This window comes from Bos taurus, chromosome 15, assembly GCF_002263795.3.
Source record: "Bos taurus isolate L1 Dominette 01449 registration number 42190680 breed Hereford chromosome 15, ARS-UCD2.0, whole genome shotgun sequence".
Lineage (NCBI taxonomy): Eukaryota > Metazoa > Chordata > Mammalia > Artiodactyla > Bovidae > Bos > Bos taurus.
In genome coordinates, this window is record NC_037342.1 from 83,520,583 (window position 1) to 83,539,848 (window position 19,266).

At 55.7% G+C, this 19,266-nt stretch overlaps 2 protein-coding genes across 7 annotated transcripts; one reads left to right on the forward strand and one right to left on the reverse strand.

The window, feature by feature from the left end:
• Nucleotides 1–219: 219 nt before the first annotated feature.
• THYN1 (thymocyte nuclear protein 1) lies at nt 220–4,738 on the reverse strand. Of its 6 annotated transcripts, none has more exons than NM_001076422.2 (7): nt 4,545–4,738; nt 3,211–3,392; nt 2,209–2,277; nt 1,779–1,871; nt 1,256–1,351; nt 855–924; nt 220–405 (listed from the first exon to the last, which is right to left on the reverse strand). In NM_001076422.2, the coding sequence occupies exons 1-7, from the start codon at nt 4,576–4,578 to the stop codon at nt 359–361; spliced, it is 591 nt and encodes a 196-aa protein (NP_001069890.1). In that variant the 5' UTR covers nt 4,579–4,738; the 3' UTR covers nt 220–358. The 6 variants fall into 6 exon arrangements, with proteins under 6 accessions (NP_001069890.1, XP_005216666.1, XP_059730954.1 ...); XM_005216609.4 differs by having other exon boundaries at nt 227–405; nt 897–1,047; nt 4,545–4,717; XM_059874971.1 differs by lacking the exon at nt 4,545–4,738 and adding an exon at nt 3,925–4,487 and having other exon boundaries at nt 227–405.
• Nucleotides 4,739–4,929: 191 nt separating this feature from the next.
• ACAD8 (acyl-CoA dehydrogenase family member 8) lies at nt 4,930–18,736 on the forward strand. The gene is given in 11 exon segments (NM_001075551.1): nt 4,930–5,078; nt 9,013–9,113; nt 9,502–9,671; nt 10,243–10,352; nt 10,665–10,741; nt 11,000–11,137; nt 14,170–14,305; nt 14,387–14,484; nt 16,755–16,907; nt 17,077–17,179; nt 18,272–18,736. Coding segments are annotated over 11 exon segments (1,251 nt in total). The 5' UTR covers nt 4,930–4,966; the 3' UTR covers nt 18,325–18,736.
• The last annotated feature ends 530 nt before the right edge of the window (nt 18,737–19,266 follow it).

Consider the following 19,266-nt stretch of genomic DNA (forward strand, 5'->3'; position numbering starts at 1 on the left):
TAATGCCAGTTTCAGACAAGCACGTGGCTGAGAAAGGAATTTCGGATTGATTCCAGCTTGGCAACTTGTCCTGAAACTGCTGGTTTAATCTCCGTGGGACCAGAAGCTTGAGGGGCTGGCAGGGAAGGGTAGAGACAGCCGTGTCAGCAGACTGGGCCCTGCATCAGGCCAAGGGGCTGTGAAACCTGTTCTACCCACGATGCTGACTGAAAGAAACGCTTCCAACTTAAGCATGGGTGTTTATTAGAAAGGACCAGGCCCCACTGCTCACAACCGGCGTGCTCCCCACACTGCCTCTCGTCTTGCGGTAGCTTGACTTTGGGGCAACATCTTGTCAATTTCAGCAGCCGCGTCTCCATTAACTCGGTTCCTTTTCCTCCAGGCTCAGGATAAAATCAAACTCCTCTGCCGAAAAGGGCACGAAGAGGAAGAATTAGGTCTGTATCACCCCTTGAATGGGCTTCCCAGGTGGCGTCAGTGGTAACAAACCCCTCTGCCAATGCAGGAGGCCTAAGAGACACGGGTTCGATCCCTGGGTCGGGAAGATCCCCTGGAGGGCATGGCAGCCCAGTCCAGTGTTTTTGCCTATGTTCTTGCCTAGACAGTCCCACGGACAGAGGAGCCTGGGGGGATATGGTCTGTGGAGCCTCCACTCTGAACGGAGCGGTCCAGCAGGTCGTCTCCGGTGCGAGGCCAGCAGCCGCTCCCTCGGGAACGGGGCACGGGGCTCTGGCTGCTGCCACACACGGCACCCTGGGCAGCCCAGGGAGCGCCTCTTGTGGGAGTTACAGGGGCGGGGACACAGCCCTTAACCGCTGTGCTTAGGCTTCCCCAGCGAGTACGAGAGAACTCACGGTCGTTCTGGCATGTGGTCCAAAGACAAGGGCCATCCTCACCTCGGGTCAGGCGCTGGACGGACAGTCTCTGGTGAGTGAAGAGAGCCATGTTTTTCAAAGGGCCGCCAGAGGCTCTGTGTGCTTGGTGATGGGCTCTGAGCTCGGCCAGGGGAATGAAACGCTTCATCGTCCGCACAAACTGTACGTCCACCTACAGGACAGCGGCGTGCGGGGCAGGAAGCACACCCAGCTGCGTCAGCTGAGTGTAGGAGGCCCCGCGGCAGGGTGCCCGCGCCCGTCCTCCACCCCAGTGGCAGAGTGGCCTCACTGACAAGCGGGGCTCTGTGCCCTGCCCTAGAGACCCCAGAGCCTCCGCCCTCTGTCCATCCGTGAGCTGGGAAAGAGAGGAGTAACTTTACCATGGACCACTTGGGGTTGTCTTCCTTGCTGGATGCATCATAGTAGGGATTGTTTTTCTCAAACTGTGTGTGGTCTGGGTAAGCCTCCTTCACAATCTGAAATCAGATCCGAGTCTCAAGTCATTTGTCCAGTCAGCTCCACAGCCAGACTTCAGTCCGAGTCCAGCTTCCATTTCTTGGCCTACATGGTCTCACCCCGTCTGTCTGCCACAGAGCCAGCGAGGGCTTAGACGTGTGGGAATATTGCAGTCTGAGGCAACCCTGACAGTGGGCTCCCAACCAAGCAGAGCTCGCTGCTGGCACCGGTTTCCCCACCCACAGTCGCGTGTCCGCTGGCTGCCGGCCTGCCTGAGCGCAGGACCACGAGAAGCCTGTGCCTGCGGGGCCTGGGATGCAGGCCCACCTTGCTGTAGGCCTGCCACCTACTCCTGACCAGGGTCGGGGGGCGTCGATGACCCACCTAAGCTGTGTCCCCAGACCCACATGAAGGGAGCCGGATCAGCCCTCAGCCTGGATGCCTGACCTTCACAAGGCCCGCGATGCCCGGCTCTCTGCAGTTGCTGTGGTAGAAGAAGGCCTCCTCGTCCAGCCTCATGGCCCTCAGGAAGTTTCGGGCCTGTTGCAGCAGACAAGGAACAAGCGCTGTCCTCCCACTGGCGGGAAGCACCAGCCAGCGGAAATCGAGTCTGCCTTTGTTAGCTGAGACTCCTTTCTGCAGCCTACCCCCCGCTTCAGTTCCATCCTTGCCTTTTGCCCAGATGTGTATCAGGACACTGGCTGGAACACAGGCAGTTTCAAACTGCAGGCAGCCAGAGAAATTCAGGTATTTATTGTGTATCCTCAGGTTTGGGTTCAGGGAAAAAGCAGCCTTGGCCGAGACAGCTTCACTCCTGAGTAGTCAGAGGGAAGCAGGCTTCTCCCCCCAAGCCTCACGGTCCTGCCAGCCCACCTACCTGGTAGTTGCGAACACCATCCCAGCACGTCGTCTGCCTGGGCTGTGCCTGGAGATCCTCGATGCTGAACTGGGCCAGAAACAAGGTCATTTGGTGAACTCTCCTGGGCCAGCAGGTCAGGACGTTTGGAAGCAGACATGTTCTTCCCCGTTTAGTGTGAGCACTGCTGGCAGCAGGGCCCAGGAGCCTCTGGGAAAGTACCCCACAGCCGTGCGTGCCACGCACGCAGACAGCAGCCCTGTCCACCCTGTCATCTGGGCCCAGGAGCCTCTGGGGATAGTACCCCAGAGCTGCGCATGCCAGGCACGCAGACGGCAGCCCTGTGCCCCCCTGTCATTCCTCACAGTCCAGAGGATTAGGGGAGTGGGTAATTAATCTGCTAATCCCGTTATCTCTATTTCTCTATTATTAAAATACATATCCCTTCTATAGCATCTCCAACTGTGTTGTCTCTGGGCTGTGTGAGAACTGAGTCACACTCACCCCCTGGTTACCAGCTGTTGGCAGGGAGATACCTAAGGGCACAGTGGGTGGCCAGAGAAAGGCAGCCTGAGGCCAAGTGCTGCCTGGCATGGGGCTGGTGGACCAGCCTTTGGGCTGCATCTGGCCCACGCCTGACTCGCAGACAGTTTCACTGGAGCACAGACAGGTGGCCTATGGCCAGTTTTTTTTGTTGTTATCTTGCCCGGGCGTATAGCTGACTGACAACGTGGTGAGTTTCAGGTGGACAGTGAAGGGACTCAGCCATAGGACCACATGAACCCGTTCTCCCCCAAACTCCCCTCCCACGCACGCTGCGTGGCCCCTTCTGGTGATGGCAGCAGCACTGCGACCACGACCGCCCGGCCCTCTAGAGAAAAGCTGGAGGGTCACAGCGCAGATGGCAATAAACCCTGCTGGTCCTACTCCACACCACCGTCTCCCTGCTCCTCAGAGGCAAGAAGTAGGTGATGGGCCCTGTGGCGTCCCCTGTGCACCGTGGAGGTGGGCGCAGCACCTCACCTTCACGTCCACACCTTTCTCCAGTCGACTTTCTGGCTCTGACTTCATCAGCCAGTAGCTGCTGAGAGCCTCCCCACTGTCTTCAGAGACTGGAGTCTTCTGGAGGCTGGAGTTCTCCACTTGGGCTGATGCCCTCCCTAGGTTCTTAGTTTTGGTGCGTTTTTCTTCTGGCCCCTTCATGTCTGCAAGAGAAACAAAAAGAAAACTTTCTTACCTGCTGAGAAAGTTCTGATGCAGGAAAAACAGCTGCTCTGGAGTCAGAGTTTCCCAGGTGGTGCTAGTGATAAAGAACCCACCTGCCAACATAGGAAACTTAAAGCTATGGCGTTCAGTCCCCAGGGTTGGGAAGATGCCCTGGAGGAGGGCATGGCAACCCACTCGAGTATCCTTGCCTGGAGGACCCCATGGACAGAGGAGCCTGGCGGGCTACAGTCCATGGGGTCACAGAGTGAAGCAACTGAGCACAAGCACAATACAAAAGCCTGGCGTCATCATCAGTGTTCAGGAACATGAGCTTCTATGTCACGCAGACTCCTTCCTTGCTCACTGTGCTCTGAGCCTGCCTCCTTTCCTCTCCTTGAAGGTGCTCAGAGAAGATGGATAAAACCACCACTGAGGAGTCTGCCGGCATGGATGAGACTTTTGCCCTCCAGCGAAGGAAATGTGCCTGAAGCAGAGTGGGTGCCTGGTAATTAAGAACTGTTGAGTTTTTACCTGTGCTCGTGGTCACGCTCAACCTGCAGTCAGTCCACACCATCCACCTGGAGGGTATGCGCCAGATTCTGCGCCAGCCTGCCACGCTGGCCTGAACCCGCCTGACCCTCCTGCACGGCCTCTGGACTAAGTGGAAGCTCCCACGTGAGCCCTCCTGACGGCCGTCTGACACGCGGCACCCTCCTGCTCTGCCGGTGGCCCCCTTGGACAGTGAGCGGGACTCGGTAAGCACCGGGCGCACTGATACTCAACAACCCGAAACCCTCGCCCGTCTCCGGGAAGCACTTCCTCTGCCTCTGAGTGCTCTGCTGCTGCTGCCCTTCCACTGAGAATGCCCGTCACCCTGTGAACACGAGAGACGCCCCGCTTTCCTACCCATTCTCGACGCTAGACCAAAGCCCCCGGCCCCCCGACCCTTTCCCTTCGGCGTGTGGCTCCCTTGGGAGTGGGGGCCGCGCGCGCCGGCCCTCGTCCCACCGCCTTCCCCGGACAGTCAGCGCTCGGACGGACGAGTGGCAGAGAAGGGCCCAGGACAGAAGCCTGGGGGCGGCTCGGGGCCCCGAATCACAGAACCAGCCTCGCGGCCTCCCCGTTCGCGCTGAGCGGCCCGGCGCGCTCACCCGGCCCCGCCGGCCTCCTCCGGGCTCGCGGCATGCTGTCCCGCGGGTCGGGACGGCCGCAGCCTCGGGCGCTCACTGGACCCCTCCGCGGAGTCCCGCGAAGCCTCTGCGCCCCGCGAAGCCCCCGGCACGAGCCTCCGTAGCTCCCCTCTCTCAGTCCGCGCCTCACGCTCAGGCCCGGCCCCGCGAGCCCCGCCCCCGCCCGCGGCGCTCTCCAGTCTTGGCACGCGCGCCGCGGCCCCGCGGGCCTCAGGGAATTGTAGTCCCGGCTCCTCCCACAGGCGCCCCGAGCACGCCGTCGGGGCCGCGGCGCGCACTACAGCTCCCGACGTACAGTGCGGCGCGACCCCGCGGCCTGTCTGCCGGCCGAGGTCGCGGGAGCTCAGACAGCAGCCGGAGCTGCTGGGAGAGGTCGCTCGGCGATGATGCTGCGAGGAGGCTGCCAGCGCGTCGGGGCGCGGCTGAGGGGGCTGCGCCGCGGGCCCCGGGGCCCCGCCGACGGCGCCCGGCGGGGCGTGGTCTCCTGCATCGACCGTAAGTCCCGCCGGGGGTAGGCTTCGGCCCCGGGTCGGCGCGTGCGGAGCCCGGGGGCGCTCTGGTGGGCGGGGGCCCTCGGCGGCCGCCGCCGGTCCGTCCCGGCGCTTTGCGGTGGGGGACTGGCGAGGCGGCCTGGGGCTGCGGTTCCCTTCTCTCCCAGCACTCGGAGCTGCCTTGTTACCTCTGCTTGCTGTAAGGGCGGGCTTCGCCGCAGGGACTCGTGAGCTTTGCTGTTGTTAATCATAAACTTAAGTCCTAAAGGTCGTGAGGACGTGCAAAGCCAGCTGGTGGTTGTGATCGGTGAACAAACCTCCGGTGATCCAAGACTCGCTCATATAAATAAATTACGTAACAACATCTATGGTTACAAAACAGTTATTGAAACTCCTGCAGAAAAGTAACTTGTAGCAAGTGGGAAACTACCAGAGCTTATAGACCTGAGTGGAGTGTCTCCTAGCAAATAATTTCCATGCGAGTCACCGAGCGGGGCTTCCCTGGTGGCCGGGCGGTAAAGAGCCCGCCTGCAGCGCAGCAGAGCTTCCCTGGGTCCGGAAGGTCCCCTGGAGGGAGAAATGGTAACACTCCAGTGTTCTTGCCTGGAGAATCCCATGGAGACAGAAAAGTCTTTGGGGTTGCAAAGAATCGGACACTACTGGACACACACCCACAACGGAGTAGGGGAGACCTAGGCCGACTAGGGGGTAACCAGACCCTGTGATGCTGTCAAAAAAGAAAAACACTTTTTTCTTTTGAAATCTTTCTTTTAAAAAATCTAAAGTAAATGACACTTTTGTAAGCAAATAGAGCAGCTTCCGAGTGCCTCAGCTCAATATCTAGAGTTGAAGGACACTAAGGAACAGGACAGTTTTCTTCCCAGGGTTTTAAAGCACCTTCACAGGGTCCCGCCCCGTCCTTGCACTTAGGATTTGGTAAGCAGGATTACCTTTGTTGGTTGGCAGCAAATAGGTTAAATAAGAATATTTCCTGTGGCTAGAGGTGTAGCTTCAACACATGAATTGCTTTATCAGCTTTTTAAAAGAAACTTTAGTGAAATAAAGTTGTCCTTTCAGTGTATCATTCTGCATATTCTAATATCAAGTTAATGGAAGTGATCAACAAACGTTTCTCATTGTTTCTTGGTGCATTTTAATGTGAAAAGTAATTTTTAAGAGGGTTCTGAGTTTCCTTATATCTTATGTATCATTTTACAGATGAAGAAACTTGCTTAGGGTCTAGTGCAGCCCTCTCATTTTACAGTGGGGACCTGAGGCTGAGAGAGAAGCCTTCCCTCCTGAAAGCTGTGTAATTAATAGTTGCAGACCCTGCAGACGCCTGCTTGCTTGTCCATTGCAATTTGCTGCAGCTTCCCACGTGCTCTCTTGGCGCCAGGATTCTCGGAACTGTTGAGATCTGGTTAGGTGTGGGCTTTGATGCATTCAGAGATTCCTGTGTTCGGTTTTTTGGGCTCTTGTTCACCCTTGAACTACTGTACAATCAAGGTTTTCCTCCTCTGATGTGGGTTCTTGTTCTCTTTAGCTTTACTACTTCTGTGTGCATTTGTGTGTGTGTGTCTTGGCGTCTATGTACTGGCTTCTTGAACTCTGCCAATAGCTCCAGCAAACTTCATGTGGCCTGGTTTTTGTTGTGTTTTTCTGGCTCATGTTTTCTGGAAACTGGGCACACTTTCTTGTGTATTATTTACTTTTTAACTTGACTTTTTGCTTGTTTACTCCAAGCAGTGTTCTCCTTTTGTTGTTGTTATTGTTCAGTTGTGTCCACCTCTTTGCTGCCCCATGGACTGCAGCACACCAGGCCTCCCTGTCCATCACCAATTCCCAGAGTTTACTCAAACTCATGTCCATTGAGTCAGTGATGCCATCCAACCATGTCATCCTCTGTCGTCCCCTTCTCCTCCCACCTTCAGTCTTTCCCAGCATCAGGGTCTTTTCCAATGAGTCAGCTCTTCGCAAGAGGTGGCCAAAGTACTGGAGTTGCAGCTTCAACGTCAGTCCTTCCAGTGAACACCCAGGACTGATCCTTCAGGATGGACTGGTTGGATCTCCTTGCAGTTTAGATGCACTCAGACCTTTTACACCTTGAACTACTTGTTTGTATCTGTCAGTACTAATAGCGTCTGAAAACATGTACTGAGCTGTTGCTCAGCCTGAAGTTCTGTAGCGCATATACACTCAGCTGTTCGTTTCCTTAGCACTCACAACATCCTGTCCCAGCACTGCCCCGTGGTAGACCTCCGGTCCGAATTCTTCTGGAGTGGAAAATGGCCTGAGTCCTGAGTAGGGAACCTTGAGTTGTTTATCCCTAACCACATTTCTGAAAACACCGCCCAGTGTCGTTTCTGCCTTGGACTTCTGAAGGTAATGCCACCTTTAATCCTCACAACTCCCATCTGACTGAGAGTCCAGGCGGGGACACACAGCTCTCTCCTGGCTCACAGGCGGCTGCTCCTGAGGCCTGGGCTTGCCAGGTTCTCTGAGAGGATGGCTGCAGGGCAGTTGGGTGCTGGAGGGGGTTGTCCCTGAGACTCCACGCCCCCTGTGCTCTGTACCGTTGCCCCCAGGACCTGGTCTGACATGGAAGGATGGAGTCTTAGGAGGCCATGAAGAGCCTGCACCTTCCACTTTGCCCTCGACATTTTGACAGCCACCACTGTGCCTCCCGCAGTAAGAGACACTCCTTGAGGCTTCTTAGCACATCTGAGGCAGGGGCTCCTTTCCAAGGGGCACCAAGAAAACAAAGGAGAAATAAATGGGATTCGCCCTGTGCAGGTTGCTGACGATTCTGTGGCATGGCTCCCAGGATTCATGGTCCTGTCTTTTGCACATTCTCTACACCATTCCCAACAGGTTGTGGTCTTCTCACGCAAGCTGTGCTTAGGTTCTTTCCTTTTAGCTTCCGGCCTGCCCTGAGCAGAACGTCTGTCACCTTGCAAAGTGGGGAAAATGATAAGTGTTTGAGGCACAGGACTGGCCAGTGGGCCTGTCGCTGTGTTTGACATTTCACTCCTGTTCTGCATTCACTCTACACAGTGTTTGGGGGTAAAAAAAAAGTACATAGAAAAAGAACAGTGTTCACGTCATTCGGAGAACTGGCTATTTAGAGAACAGCTGCAAAGTAATGACACTGAACTGGGTGGTCAGTGTGTCAGGCTGATGCAGGGATCTTTCTTCTAAAGAGTGTCACCTGTCGTGAGATACTGGAGTAGTACCATCTCTTTGAAAACGTTTGTGGTTCTAGAAAAACTTATCCTGATGAAACTGGACTGATGGTATCGCTCAGTCAGTTCCTTAGCTCTTAAGTAGCTTAGAGCTGGAAGTGAAGGAATTACGCAAAGCACTAATAGTCGGGGAAGAAAACACTAAAATTTCTGAATGCATTTGGTAAAGACAGATTTAGGAGGCCCTTAGCCTTGTTCTCAGCGCTGGAAGACTCAGTATCCATGTTCAGTGACTGTCAAATGCACAGCTTTGCTGCAGGGCCTTTATCCTCAGTTTGGAAAGAAGCCAAAGTACACCTGTTTTCCTTTCCTGATTGAGCTTGTAGAATGACTCTGTTGATGCATATAGACAAATAGGCACAGATTCCGATACAGAAAAGGTAGGGCATCCTAAAGGAAAAAAAACGTTTTACCATAATGTGAGGGTCTCTGTGTGTTTATTATTCTTTTAATGTGGTTTTACAAGGAGGAAAAGCGAAAGATGAGTAATGGAAGAAGTAGTAACAGGGTGAAAGAAGTCGGCTAGTGTGTTCGGGAGTGCCGAAGGGAGGTGCGGGTTCACGGGGGCGCGCGGCGGAGCTCCATGTAGGGGTGCTCTCGAAGTCGTCTGCCCGCCACGCTGCATGGGGCTTCTGGCCTGCTGTCCTCTCCCCTGAGCCCCGACCTGGTTCAGAGTAAATGCTGCCTTGCCCACAGCTTCCATGGGACTAAGTGAAGAGCAGAAAGAGTTCCAGAAAGTGGCCTTCAACTTTGCTGCCCGGGAGATGGCGCCGCACATGGCAGAGTGGGACCAGAAGGTGAGGGCGTTCAGCTGCACGGTGCCTCCCACCAAGAGCCTGCCTCCTCCCAAGCACCCAGCTTGCAAAACTCACAGCAAATGCGAGTCCTGTAGGGGCGCGAGGCCTCCTTCTGCAGATGCCACCGCTTTAATTCGTAGATGAAAATTAAGATTTGGGCACTCTTAAAACCCAGGCAGTACTGGAATGATAAAAAGAAACTTCAGTGCCAGAAAGCAGTCCACATAGAATGCATTTTAACTGGCCCGCTGTGTGGGCGACAAAAGCGGCGCTGAGTCGAGGGGCTCTGTCCCCTCCTGCGTGCACACGTCTGGGCCCCTCCTCACGCCCCTGGATGAGAAGCCCGCCTGTGAGTCCCTCTCCGATGACCCTGCCCTTTTCTCCACAGGAGCTGTTCCCTGTGGACACGATGCGGAAGGCAGCGCAGCTGGGCTTCGGGGGGGTGTATGTTCAAACAGATGTCGGAGGGGCGGGCCTCTCGCGGCTGGACACCTCCATCATCTTTGAAGCCTTGGCCACAGGCTGCACCAGCACCACGGCCTACATGAGCATCCACAAGTGAGTGCCAGCCCGGTGGACGCAGCGTGTGCTGGCGTTGGTCGGTGGGCACCTTCTGTGTGGACAGGAGAGGGTTTCGCTGTGTAGTGCCTGCCCCCGCCCGAGGAGCCAGTGTGTCAACAGCTCGCGCGAGGTCTGCGGCCACCTCTTGGCTCGGATCTGTCATCTTGTGTGTTGCTTAGAGAATGCTGGCCTTCTCCCAAATGCCAGCTGCCCTGGTTCCAGACAAGAGTTCTGCATTAGGAAATGGCCTCACTTCCCTTTTCCTCAACCCAGAGATGAAGCCTCCACTAATTTGGGAGAGTACATAGGACGGCTTGATTTTCAGGGAGCTCCGTTAACCTAACCGGAGATAGTGTAGCCAGCGCCCAGGTGACCTTGGCCCTGGGTCCCTCTGGGTGCTGTGCTCCCGGACTATGTGCTAATCCAGGCCTTTGCTTGAAACGTGAGCCTTCTCAGCTGTGGCTTCTCCCCGCCACGCTCCTGTGCTCTGCTCCCCTCCCTGCGTGCGTGCCCTCCCTTCAGCTGCCTTTCCCTTCGGTCTCTGCCCTGGCCTCCTGGGTGTGCTCAGCATGTGTGTCTGGATTATCGACCGCTTCGGGAGCGAGGAGCAGCGGCACCGGCTGTGCCCGCCCCTCTGCACCATGGAGAAGTTCGCCTCCTACTGCCTCACAGAGCCAGGTGGGTGTGCGTGCGGCCCGCGGGCCTGCGGAGCCTCGGCCGCCTGCCCTGGCTCGGCTCGTGTCTCCATCCCGACTGAGCATTCTCACACGCTCACAGGTCACAAGGCTCAGGGCTCCCCGGAGCGGGAGTGCGGAGGGGGAGCGGGGGGCTCTCCCTGAGCACGTTGCGCTTCTCCAGGTCTGGATCTTCTCCAGGTCTGGATCGAAGGCGTCTGTCGTTAGGGACGGTCTCTCGGGAGCTGGGACCTCGCGGGGGCTCCCTCCGCTCCCCAGCACCCCCACCTCTCAGCTCCCCTTCCTCCCGCCCTAGGGAGTGGGAGCGACGCTGCCTCCCTCATGACCTCTGCCGTGCGACAACACGATCATTACATCCTCAATGGCTCCAAGGTACACGGCCAGCAGCCGCGGCCCTCCCAGGCAGGGTGGCAGCCCTTCCCCTCACCACCCGCCCGGCCTGGCCCGCATGTTTGCAGGTGAACCGTGTCTGGGGCGAGGACCTCAGACCTACGTCCCAGTGCTCACCATCACTGTTTCTCCTCTGGCCTGAGCCCATTTAGGCCCGTCCTGGGACCCCTTCCCGCTGCCCCTCACCTCCCACTGCCCCGTCACCGGGGCACCTGCTGTCTTCCTGCTGCAACCCCACAGGCCTTCATCAGTGGTGGCGGCGAAGCTGACATCTATGTAGTCATGTGCCGCACAGGAGGGCCAGGCCCCAGAGGCATCTCCTGCGTAGTGGTGGAGAAGGGGACCCCCGGCCTCAGCTTTGGCAAGAAGGAGAAAAAGGTGAGTGCGGTTCGCCAGGGAGCCTCAGGTGGGAACCCCGCCCCAGCAAGTGGTCCGCCCTGCCGCCCTGGCTTTGCAGGCTGTTGCTTCATTGAGGGTTTCGACAGCGGGGAGTGGGGGCAGGCCTCACTGCATCATGTGGTGCTGCTGGCAGGGCACCGCGCCTGCCAGTGGCTTACATCAACAGAGGGATTTCTCCACCGGCTCCTGCTGCCACTTCTGGCCTATATTTCTTACTTCCTATCTCTGCGCCCACTTGTTACCCAGGAAGAAATGCTGACAGGAGACTAGAGATCTCAGGAGTGAAATGCTTTTGGCCCACTTTTCTTCTTTAGCTCAGCAAAGCTTACTGGAGGTAACCGTGGGTCCCTCAGTAACATAAGAGGAGGGTGTTTCCCTGGGCCTCGAGAAGACATCTCCAGGATGGACAGATCCCACAGCCAGGCTGTGAGCCGTAGGCCTGTGATTACGTCCCTGCCCCTGGCCCTGAGCTAGGGTCTGCTCAGGTGGGCTGGCCCGGTGAGTCCTCAGCTCCAGCAGGTGCCCTTAGAGTCGGGCCCGGGCAGCAGTCCGCGAAGAGATGGCCCCAAGTCTGCCTCTCGCCGCCTCTGCTGGCTCCCCAGGCCCCCAGGCTGCTCCGTGCCGTCCCTGATCCTGACTCTCTGCAGCTGCCAGGGCCTGAGAGGCTCCGTGCCCCTCGTGCAGCAAAGCCGGACCCTCTCAGCACTGGGTGTGCAAAGCCTTATGCTCTCGCCTGCCTGCACTTGTAAGACACGTGCCCTCTTGGCTCTGTACACGCTGAGCTGTGTTCACGTGGCTTGGGAGACAGGCTGGTTTTGAGATGGACTGACATGGAGTCTGACACGTTGTATTATAGAACCAGGTTATACTGATTCTGGTGTTTCTGCTCTTATAAAGCTAGTGTTGGCTGATTCAACACATTTGTATTTCTGATATCTGTTGGCAGTATTACGAAACCTAGCTAGCTTGGGGCTTGGAAAAAAATTGTAAAATAAATTCCTTATACAAAAAGTTTCTCTTTTTCTCCTTATGCTCTGTCTCCTCTCACTTGCAAGCATACATTATTTTTTCTTTTGCTTTTTGGTTTTCCTCTTTATTATTAGTTGTGCTTTGCGTCTCTCTCGACAAATGGGAAATTCGGAAGGCCAGACCGGCCAGAACGGTGCGCCAGGGTGTAGGGCTGCCTGTGAGCAGCGGGTGGGTCAGTGCGAGGGAGGGGAACGAGCCGGGTGTGACACAGGCGGAGGAGAGCTGCTCGTGTAGGGACAGCCGAAGATAAGGTGTCACTTGATGCAGTCTGCCAGGTCAGGAGCCGGCTGCCAGCCACCCCTGAGGAGGGATCTGGGCAGAGGCAGCAGTGGTTGCAAAGAGCCTGATATGGAAACAAGGTTAGTGTGTTTGAAGAAGCCAGAATTTCTCAGTGTGGCCGGAGGGTCATGAGCAGAGGGCTCCGTGTGGGGTGAGGTCGGAGAGCTTGCCGGCCAGGTGAGGGGTCACCTGCTGACCGCCTCGCTTGATCTGGCTGCTCTTGTGGCCTGAGCAGCTGGCTTTCTCTCCTGCTCATCTTTCTTACAAGTACATGCTTCCACTTGGTGTACTGAGCACCTTCTGTAGCTGAGAACTTGAAACAGAAAAGGAGTGTGGAATTGCTTTAGCTTGGATTTAGTCGTGAAAAGATTTTGTACGGGTAGCGGGGAGGACTCCTCTATGGCAGTGGGAAGGTGGTCTTTGGAATGAAAGACCGACGGACAGGCAGGGACTCCTTGTTCTGGGCTGGGACTGGGGAATATCTTTCTGGCTGCAGCTTCACAGGGACTCTAGGCGGTGAGGAGCGGGCTTCTCTGCCCTAGGGAGGAGGGAGACTTTTTCACCAGAAGGGGCTGGGAGGTGGCGGCCATGTGTCTGTGGTTCTCTTACAACTCAATGTTAAGGTCCCCGGAGCTTCCCCAGCCAGGGGTGTGTGTCCTGAACGGGAGGTGAGTGTCCAGGGAGACCCACAGCCAGGGTGGGAGGGTTCAGACTCGGGGTCTGGAAGACAAGATGTCAGGGCCGGCCCTGCTGACCAGAGGGGCCTTGGGAGGCTCCACGGGGAGGTGGGGGTGGGGGTGGGGTTCCCAGGGAGGGGCAGAGGCAGCAGAAGCCCTGAAGGGGGCGGGATAGGAGAGAGGGCACAGGTGAGGGATAGGAGGGGCTGAGGAAGGGTTGGACAGAGGCTTCAGAGGAAAGGCCATAGGTGGGGCCGCTTCCCAGGCAGGGCGCCCTGAAGGGGGCGGTGCAGGAAGGGCTGCCAGCCCCTGAGCCGAGGGCTCGTCCGACCCCATGCCCGCAGGATCTGACAGCGTGCGTCTCCTGGAGCGGAGAGGAAGGAGGCCAGTCTATGTCTGTGGGGCACCTAAATCCAGCTCTTCGTGAGGAAGGGGGCTCAGCCGGCCTCCCAGTGAAGCTGTCCCTGGGGACACCGTGGCCCCAGAAGGCGCGCGGGCTGCCCGTCGGCTAGTTAGAGGGCATGGGCTGCGTCCTAGGGGTGGAAAACCGTCCCTGGGCTCGAGACTGACATACTGAGGGGTGTCTTGCTAAACCAGCTCCCTAGGAAAAGCAGAGAGCAAGAGCTCCTCCTGTGCGGCCTTTGTCGGCGTCTGTGGCGTGAATACTCCCACTTCCGGCCGCCAGCGTGACGTCACCAGTGTGATGTCGCCGGCGTGACGCCGCCGGAAGCCCCGCTGGGCAAGGTGTGTGAGTGGCTCCCCCGCTCTGGAGCCCGTCCCGCACCAGGTTGGTGTGGTGAGCAGATGCTTGGAAGTAGGTGTCCTCGGTATGTTTAAACGTTGTGCTGAAAGGGAAGTCTGTCAGAGCTGACATACTGAAGTGTGGCCTTCCTGTTTCTCCTCAGCTGAGTTCTCGGGAGCCTGAGTCCCGGGACGGTGGAGCACCCATCTCGGGCCCGGGTGGACAGCAGACATCGCGCTGTGTGGTGACTGCCGGGCCGCCACACAGCCCCTGATTTTTGCCAGGTGGGGTGGAACTCACAGCCGACCCAAGCAGTGATCTTTGAAGACTGTGCCGTCCCGGTGGCCAACAGGATCGGGGACGAGGGCCAGGGCTTCCTCATCGCCATGAAGGGCCTGAATGGCGGGAGGATCAATGTTGGTGAGGACCGCGGGGGTTGGGGGCGGGGGGCGGGCGCGACGGCCCCCAACTCACTGGCCGCCTTGATCCCCTCCCTCCCAGCCTCCTGCTCCCTGGGCGCCGCTCACGCCTCGATCGTCCTCGCTCGAGACTACCTCAAGGTCCGGAAGCAGTTTGGAGAGCCTCTGGCCAATAGCCAGGTAACTCCCCGCGTGTCCCTTCCTTTGCTCTTGTCTCCAAAATGTCTTCTGGAGCAGTGGGGCCCTGCTGTCTCTATTGGTTCTGCCCTCACTGCAGCCAGAACTTGTGCCTTTTTTCTGTCCCGTTTATGATAGTTTTTGTTTATAGTCGCAGGAAGATTCGTGATGGATTACATGGCAAAAGAAACATGATATTTTAGGAGCATGTGCTATTTTGTTTATGAAATAGATACATGTAAACACTAATAAAACGTTTTCAAAGATACCTCTGAAAATGCAAAAAGTAGTTATTTCAGGGGAGTGGGATTGGAGTGATTGCTTGTTTGTGTTTCATTCTTTTTTCTTTATTGAGGTAACACTGGTTTTCAACATCATTAAAGTTTCCTGCATACATTATAACTGGGCTTCTTGCCCACCATAGCGAGCTCACCACCAGAAGTCTGATCCCATGCATCACGTTCAGCTGACCCCCTTTGCACATTTCGTCCTGCCCTCTTCCTCTCGTGACCCCCAGTCTGTTCTCTGTACCTGTGAGGTTGTTGGGTGTTTTCATTTACTGTGTGTTTTTTAGATTCTTCGTGTGAGTGAAGTCATGTGGTATTTGTCTTTTTCTGTCTGACTTCATTTAACGCAACACTCTAGGTCCATCCATGTTTCACAAATCGAAGAATTCCTTCCTTTTCATGGCTAAGTAGTAGTCCCTCGTGTACACACATTCCATCGTCTTTGTCCTTTCTCTTGTTGGACACTTAGGTTGCTTCCACGTCTTAGCTGTTGCAAATAATGCTGCAGTGAACTTAAGGACGCATGTATCTTTTTGAATTAGTGTTTTCATATTTTTTGGAAAAATACCATAAGTGGAATAGCTGGATCGTGGGATAGTTCTGTTCAGCTCTTAGCTTGTTGGGGTCCCTTTGTAGGTTATGGTCTTTTTTCTGACTGACTTTAAGAATCTTTGTCTTTGACTTTGGACAGGTTTAATATATGTCTGGGAGACGGTCTGTTTGCCTTGCGGTCGTCTGTTAGCCTGCTGGACATGTATATCCAGTTCCTTCCCCAGACAGGGGACGTTCTCAGATCTTCTGTAAATGAGCTCTGTACCCCCATCCGCTGTCTTCTCCTTCTGGGATGCTTACCATCCTTACACTGCTCTTTCTGATGGAGTGGGACAGCTCTGGTAGGGTTGATTGTGTTTTAATCTTAGCTTTCCTCTTCCACCCGAATCATTTCCAGGTTTCTGTCTTCAGGCTCTCTAATTATATGGTCTGCTATATTTCCATAGCTTTCTAATGCATTCTCCATCACGTTTATTGAGTTCTTCAGCTCCAGGATTTTGGTTTGATTCTTTCTTGAAATGTCAGTGTTCTTGGCAAAATAGTCCTTCTGTGCATTACTTTTATTCCTGAGTTATCTCGTAGCTCGTTGAATTTCCTCATGATGGCTCTTTTGAATTCTCCACCAGTTAGAGCCAGTATCCATGACTGGTTTGGTTTCTGGAGAATTGTCATTTTTTTGTGATATCCTGTGTTACTGGTGAGTTACTCCTCTTCAGCTGGCTCGTTAGAAGCAGCCAGTCTGTTCTTAGGTAGAGCTTTTTTCTGCCTGATCCTAACAGCCCTGCAGGCTGGAAGCCGGAGGCTTTTCTTCTGGTTTCCAGTGGATGGTTCAGCAGCCCAGGCTGTGATTCCTCTTGCCTGTGTGGCCTCTCCCTGGAGTGTTGCCCGGGCTCCCTGCTGCTCCCTGCACCCAGGCTTCTGGCTGTGGCTGGTATCCCACTGGAGGCACCTGGATAGTGGGTGCCTCCGCCTTGTCCAGGGTCACCTGCGGTAGGGGAGTAGGGGTGGAGCTGGGGTCTCGAGTGCCTCGCCTGTCTTGACTTCTTGGGTCCTGGGCGCTGCTGTGGGCTCAGCTGCCAGGCCAGGGGCCAAGGTCTGGGGTCTCAGGTCCTCGGGTCCTGTTCCTCCAGGTCCCAGCCCACCACCATGAGGTGCAGAGGTGTGGGCCACCAGGGCACCTTGGTGTGCTGCGCAGAGGCACCTGTGTGGAGCTATGGGCGTTTTACTGGCTATAGGTTGAAGGGGTAGACAGGGGGCATCTCCTTGAGGAGGTGGTGACTGCAGTGCGGCAGTGGAGAGGACTTGGAGCTTACCAGGCACATTCTGGGTGGGGCCCAGGGGCCCGTGGCTGAGGCTTTTCCTTGGAGGGGACTCTCAGGGCCCCCGGCAGTGCTGAGCCATCTGTGTGTGTGGTTCTCTCCCCTCTCGCTGCAGTACCTGCAGTTTCAGCTGGCCGACATGGCGGCCAGGCTGGTGGCCTCACGGCTGATGATCCGCACTGCGGCCACAGCTCTGCAGGAGGAGCGAGAGGACGCGATAGTCCTGTGCTCCATGGCCAAACTCTTCGCTACGGACGAATGCTTTGCGGTGAGTGCTGGTGCTCTAGCTCTCCTGGATGCCCAGGATGTGGTGGGCCTTCTGTTCACTCCCGGGGTGCTCCTTGAGGCACCAGTTACTCAGGAGAGGCCCATGTGGGTGCTCATGGGGAGGAGCGCCTTCCCGGGACCTGAGGGTCCTCACCCCCATCTCCCTGCAGATCTGCAACCAGGCCCTACAAATGCATGGTGGCTATGGCTACCTGAAAGACTATGCCGTCCAGCAGTATGTGCGGGACTCCCGGGTCCATCAGATCCTTGAAGGTAAACGTGCCCAAGATGGTTTCCTCCCTGGCGGAGTGTTCAGCCCGGCATCTGTCCCTGTGCCGCCTGGGCCCCGCTTGCCTTCCTCCTCCCTCCTGGCCCCTTTGGAGGGGAGGGCACTGGCCTGGGGATCAGGAAGTTCTGCTCTGTCCCCTCTGAGGTCACCCTCCCCCTGCTCTTGACCTATGTCAGTTTTATTTTTTATTTATTATTTTTGATTGTGCTGGGTCTTTGTTGCTGCATAACTTTTCTCTAGTTGCAGCAAGCAGGGGCTACTCTTCTTCACCATGCTCCGGCTTCTCATGGCAGTGGCTTCTCTTATTGCAGAGCACAGGTTTCAGTCGTTGGAGCACATGGGCTAAGAGGCTGTGGCTCCCAGGTTCTAGAGTGCAGACTCGGCGGCTGTGTCTCCGGGTTCTAGGGCCCAGGCTCAGTGGCATGGCTCCCAGGTTCTACAGCGCCGACTCAGCTGCTGTGGCTCCTGGGTTCTAGGGTGCAGGATCAGTGGCTGTGGCTCCCGGGTTCTAGGGCGCAGACTCAGCGGCCATGGCTCCTGGGTTCCAGTGCACAGGCTTGGCAGCTGTGACTCCCGGGTTCTAGAGCATTTTTTGCATCAGAAAGAATGTAAAAATGAAGCAAGCAACTCCTCTCCTCCCCCAGCAACTGATTCCACCCCCTTTCAGGGAAAATGTTTTTGTTCTTTTAAAATTCAGTTTTCTGATTACCAACGATGTTGGTGTATTTATTGTTGAAAAATTACAAAACACAAGGAAAGTTTAAAAAGATCACTCAGGTTTTGACATCTGAGTTAATATTTTGGGTTCCTTTTATGTTTTAGACCGGAAGTACTCTTTTTGGACCTTTTCTGTGCTTGTAGATACACTTTTAAAGAACAGAATTATACTACGTGTATATTCTGCTGTTTTATTCTGTTTTTACCTAATAAAAGCATTTTTGCCATCAGGAGAGGTTTTTTACAAGTCAGTTTTTCCTTCTTCCTGACATCTGTCGAGATGAAAAGCACTGCTGTTTACAGTCCTGGTCAGACTGGTCCCTGACCCTGAGGCCCAGCCCGCCCTCTCCCTCTCGCAGGCAGCAACGAAGTGATGCGGATGCTGATCTCGAGGAGCCTGCTGCAGGAGTAGCCCGCCCCGGACTCCGACAGCAGGTCGGTGGTGGGCGCCCCCGTGGAGGCACGGTGACTGTCAGGAAGCATTGAACAGGAGGCTTCCTGTGTGCTGCTCTGGATCTGTCATGAATCCTCTGTCCCTTATTAATTGCTGAATATTCAGGAATTAAGTGGAGCAGCAAACTGCTCCCTGGGACTGAGGAATGTATGCATTTCCTTCTAGCTTTTCCATATGGTGATAAGTAACTATTTACGACCCTCTTCCTTTTTATGAAAAGTGATTATTTACAATCCTCTCTCTTTCATATGGGTGACCTCATGTTTCCTTGATAACTTGTAAATTTTGATTTTATCTCGGCTGAAAATAGCTACCTTGTAAGACAGTATAAATAAATACACACAATGTTGAATAAAACACCTTTGCTGCATCAGAGCTTTGGCCCCTGTGTCTTTCTTTCTCCCTCTCTCTCTCCGTTTCTCTCTCTCTTTTACTTTCTTATCGTCTACTCCAGACTACCAGGTTCCGGTCCATTAAAGGACCTCAACAGGTGATGAGTGAGTCGGGCTGCTGGAGGGGCCGACATCTCCACGGCGGCTTCACGGCGTCAGCTGGAGGATGGCAGGGCCACAGGACTGGAGCTGCCGAGAGGACATGCTGCCTAGTCTTCCTGGCGCTCGGTGGCGGGGAGCTTCTCACCCGGCCCACAGAGTCCTGGTGGTGGCCTGAATCCGTCCCCAGGGCCCTGGACGCCCCGAGGAGGGCTTCCCAACCGCAGCAGAGGTGTGGGGAAGGAGCGGGGCTGAGATGGTTCCTGTCAGTTCTGCTCTGCCTGCCCCTTGAAGACAAGACCGTCCTGTAGCCACCCTCAAGCAGCTCCTCTGAATGCAAGTCACGATGAGAGGGATGTGCGAGGCCTCCTCCCGAGCCACAAGTGGGGCGCGCCTGTACCTCCGCCAC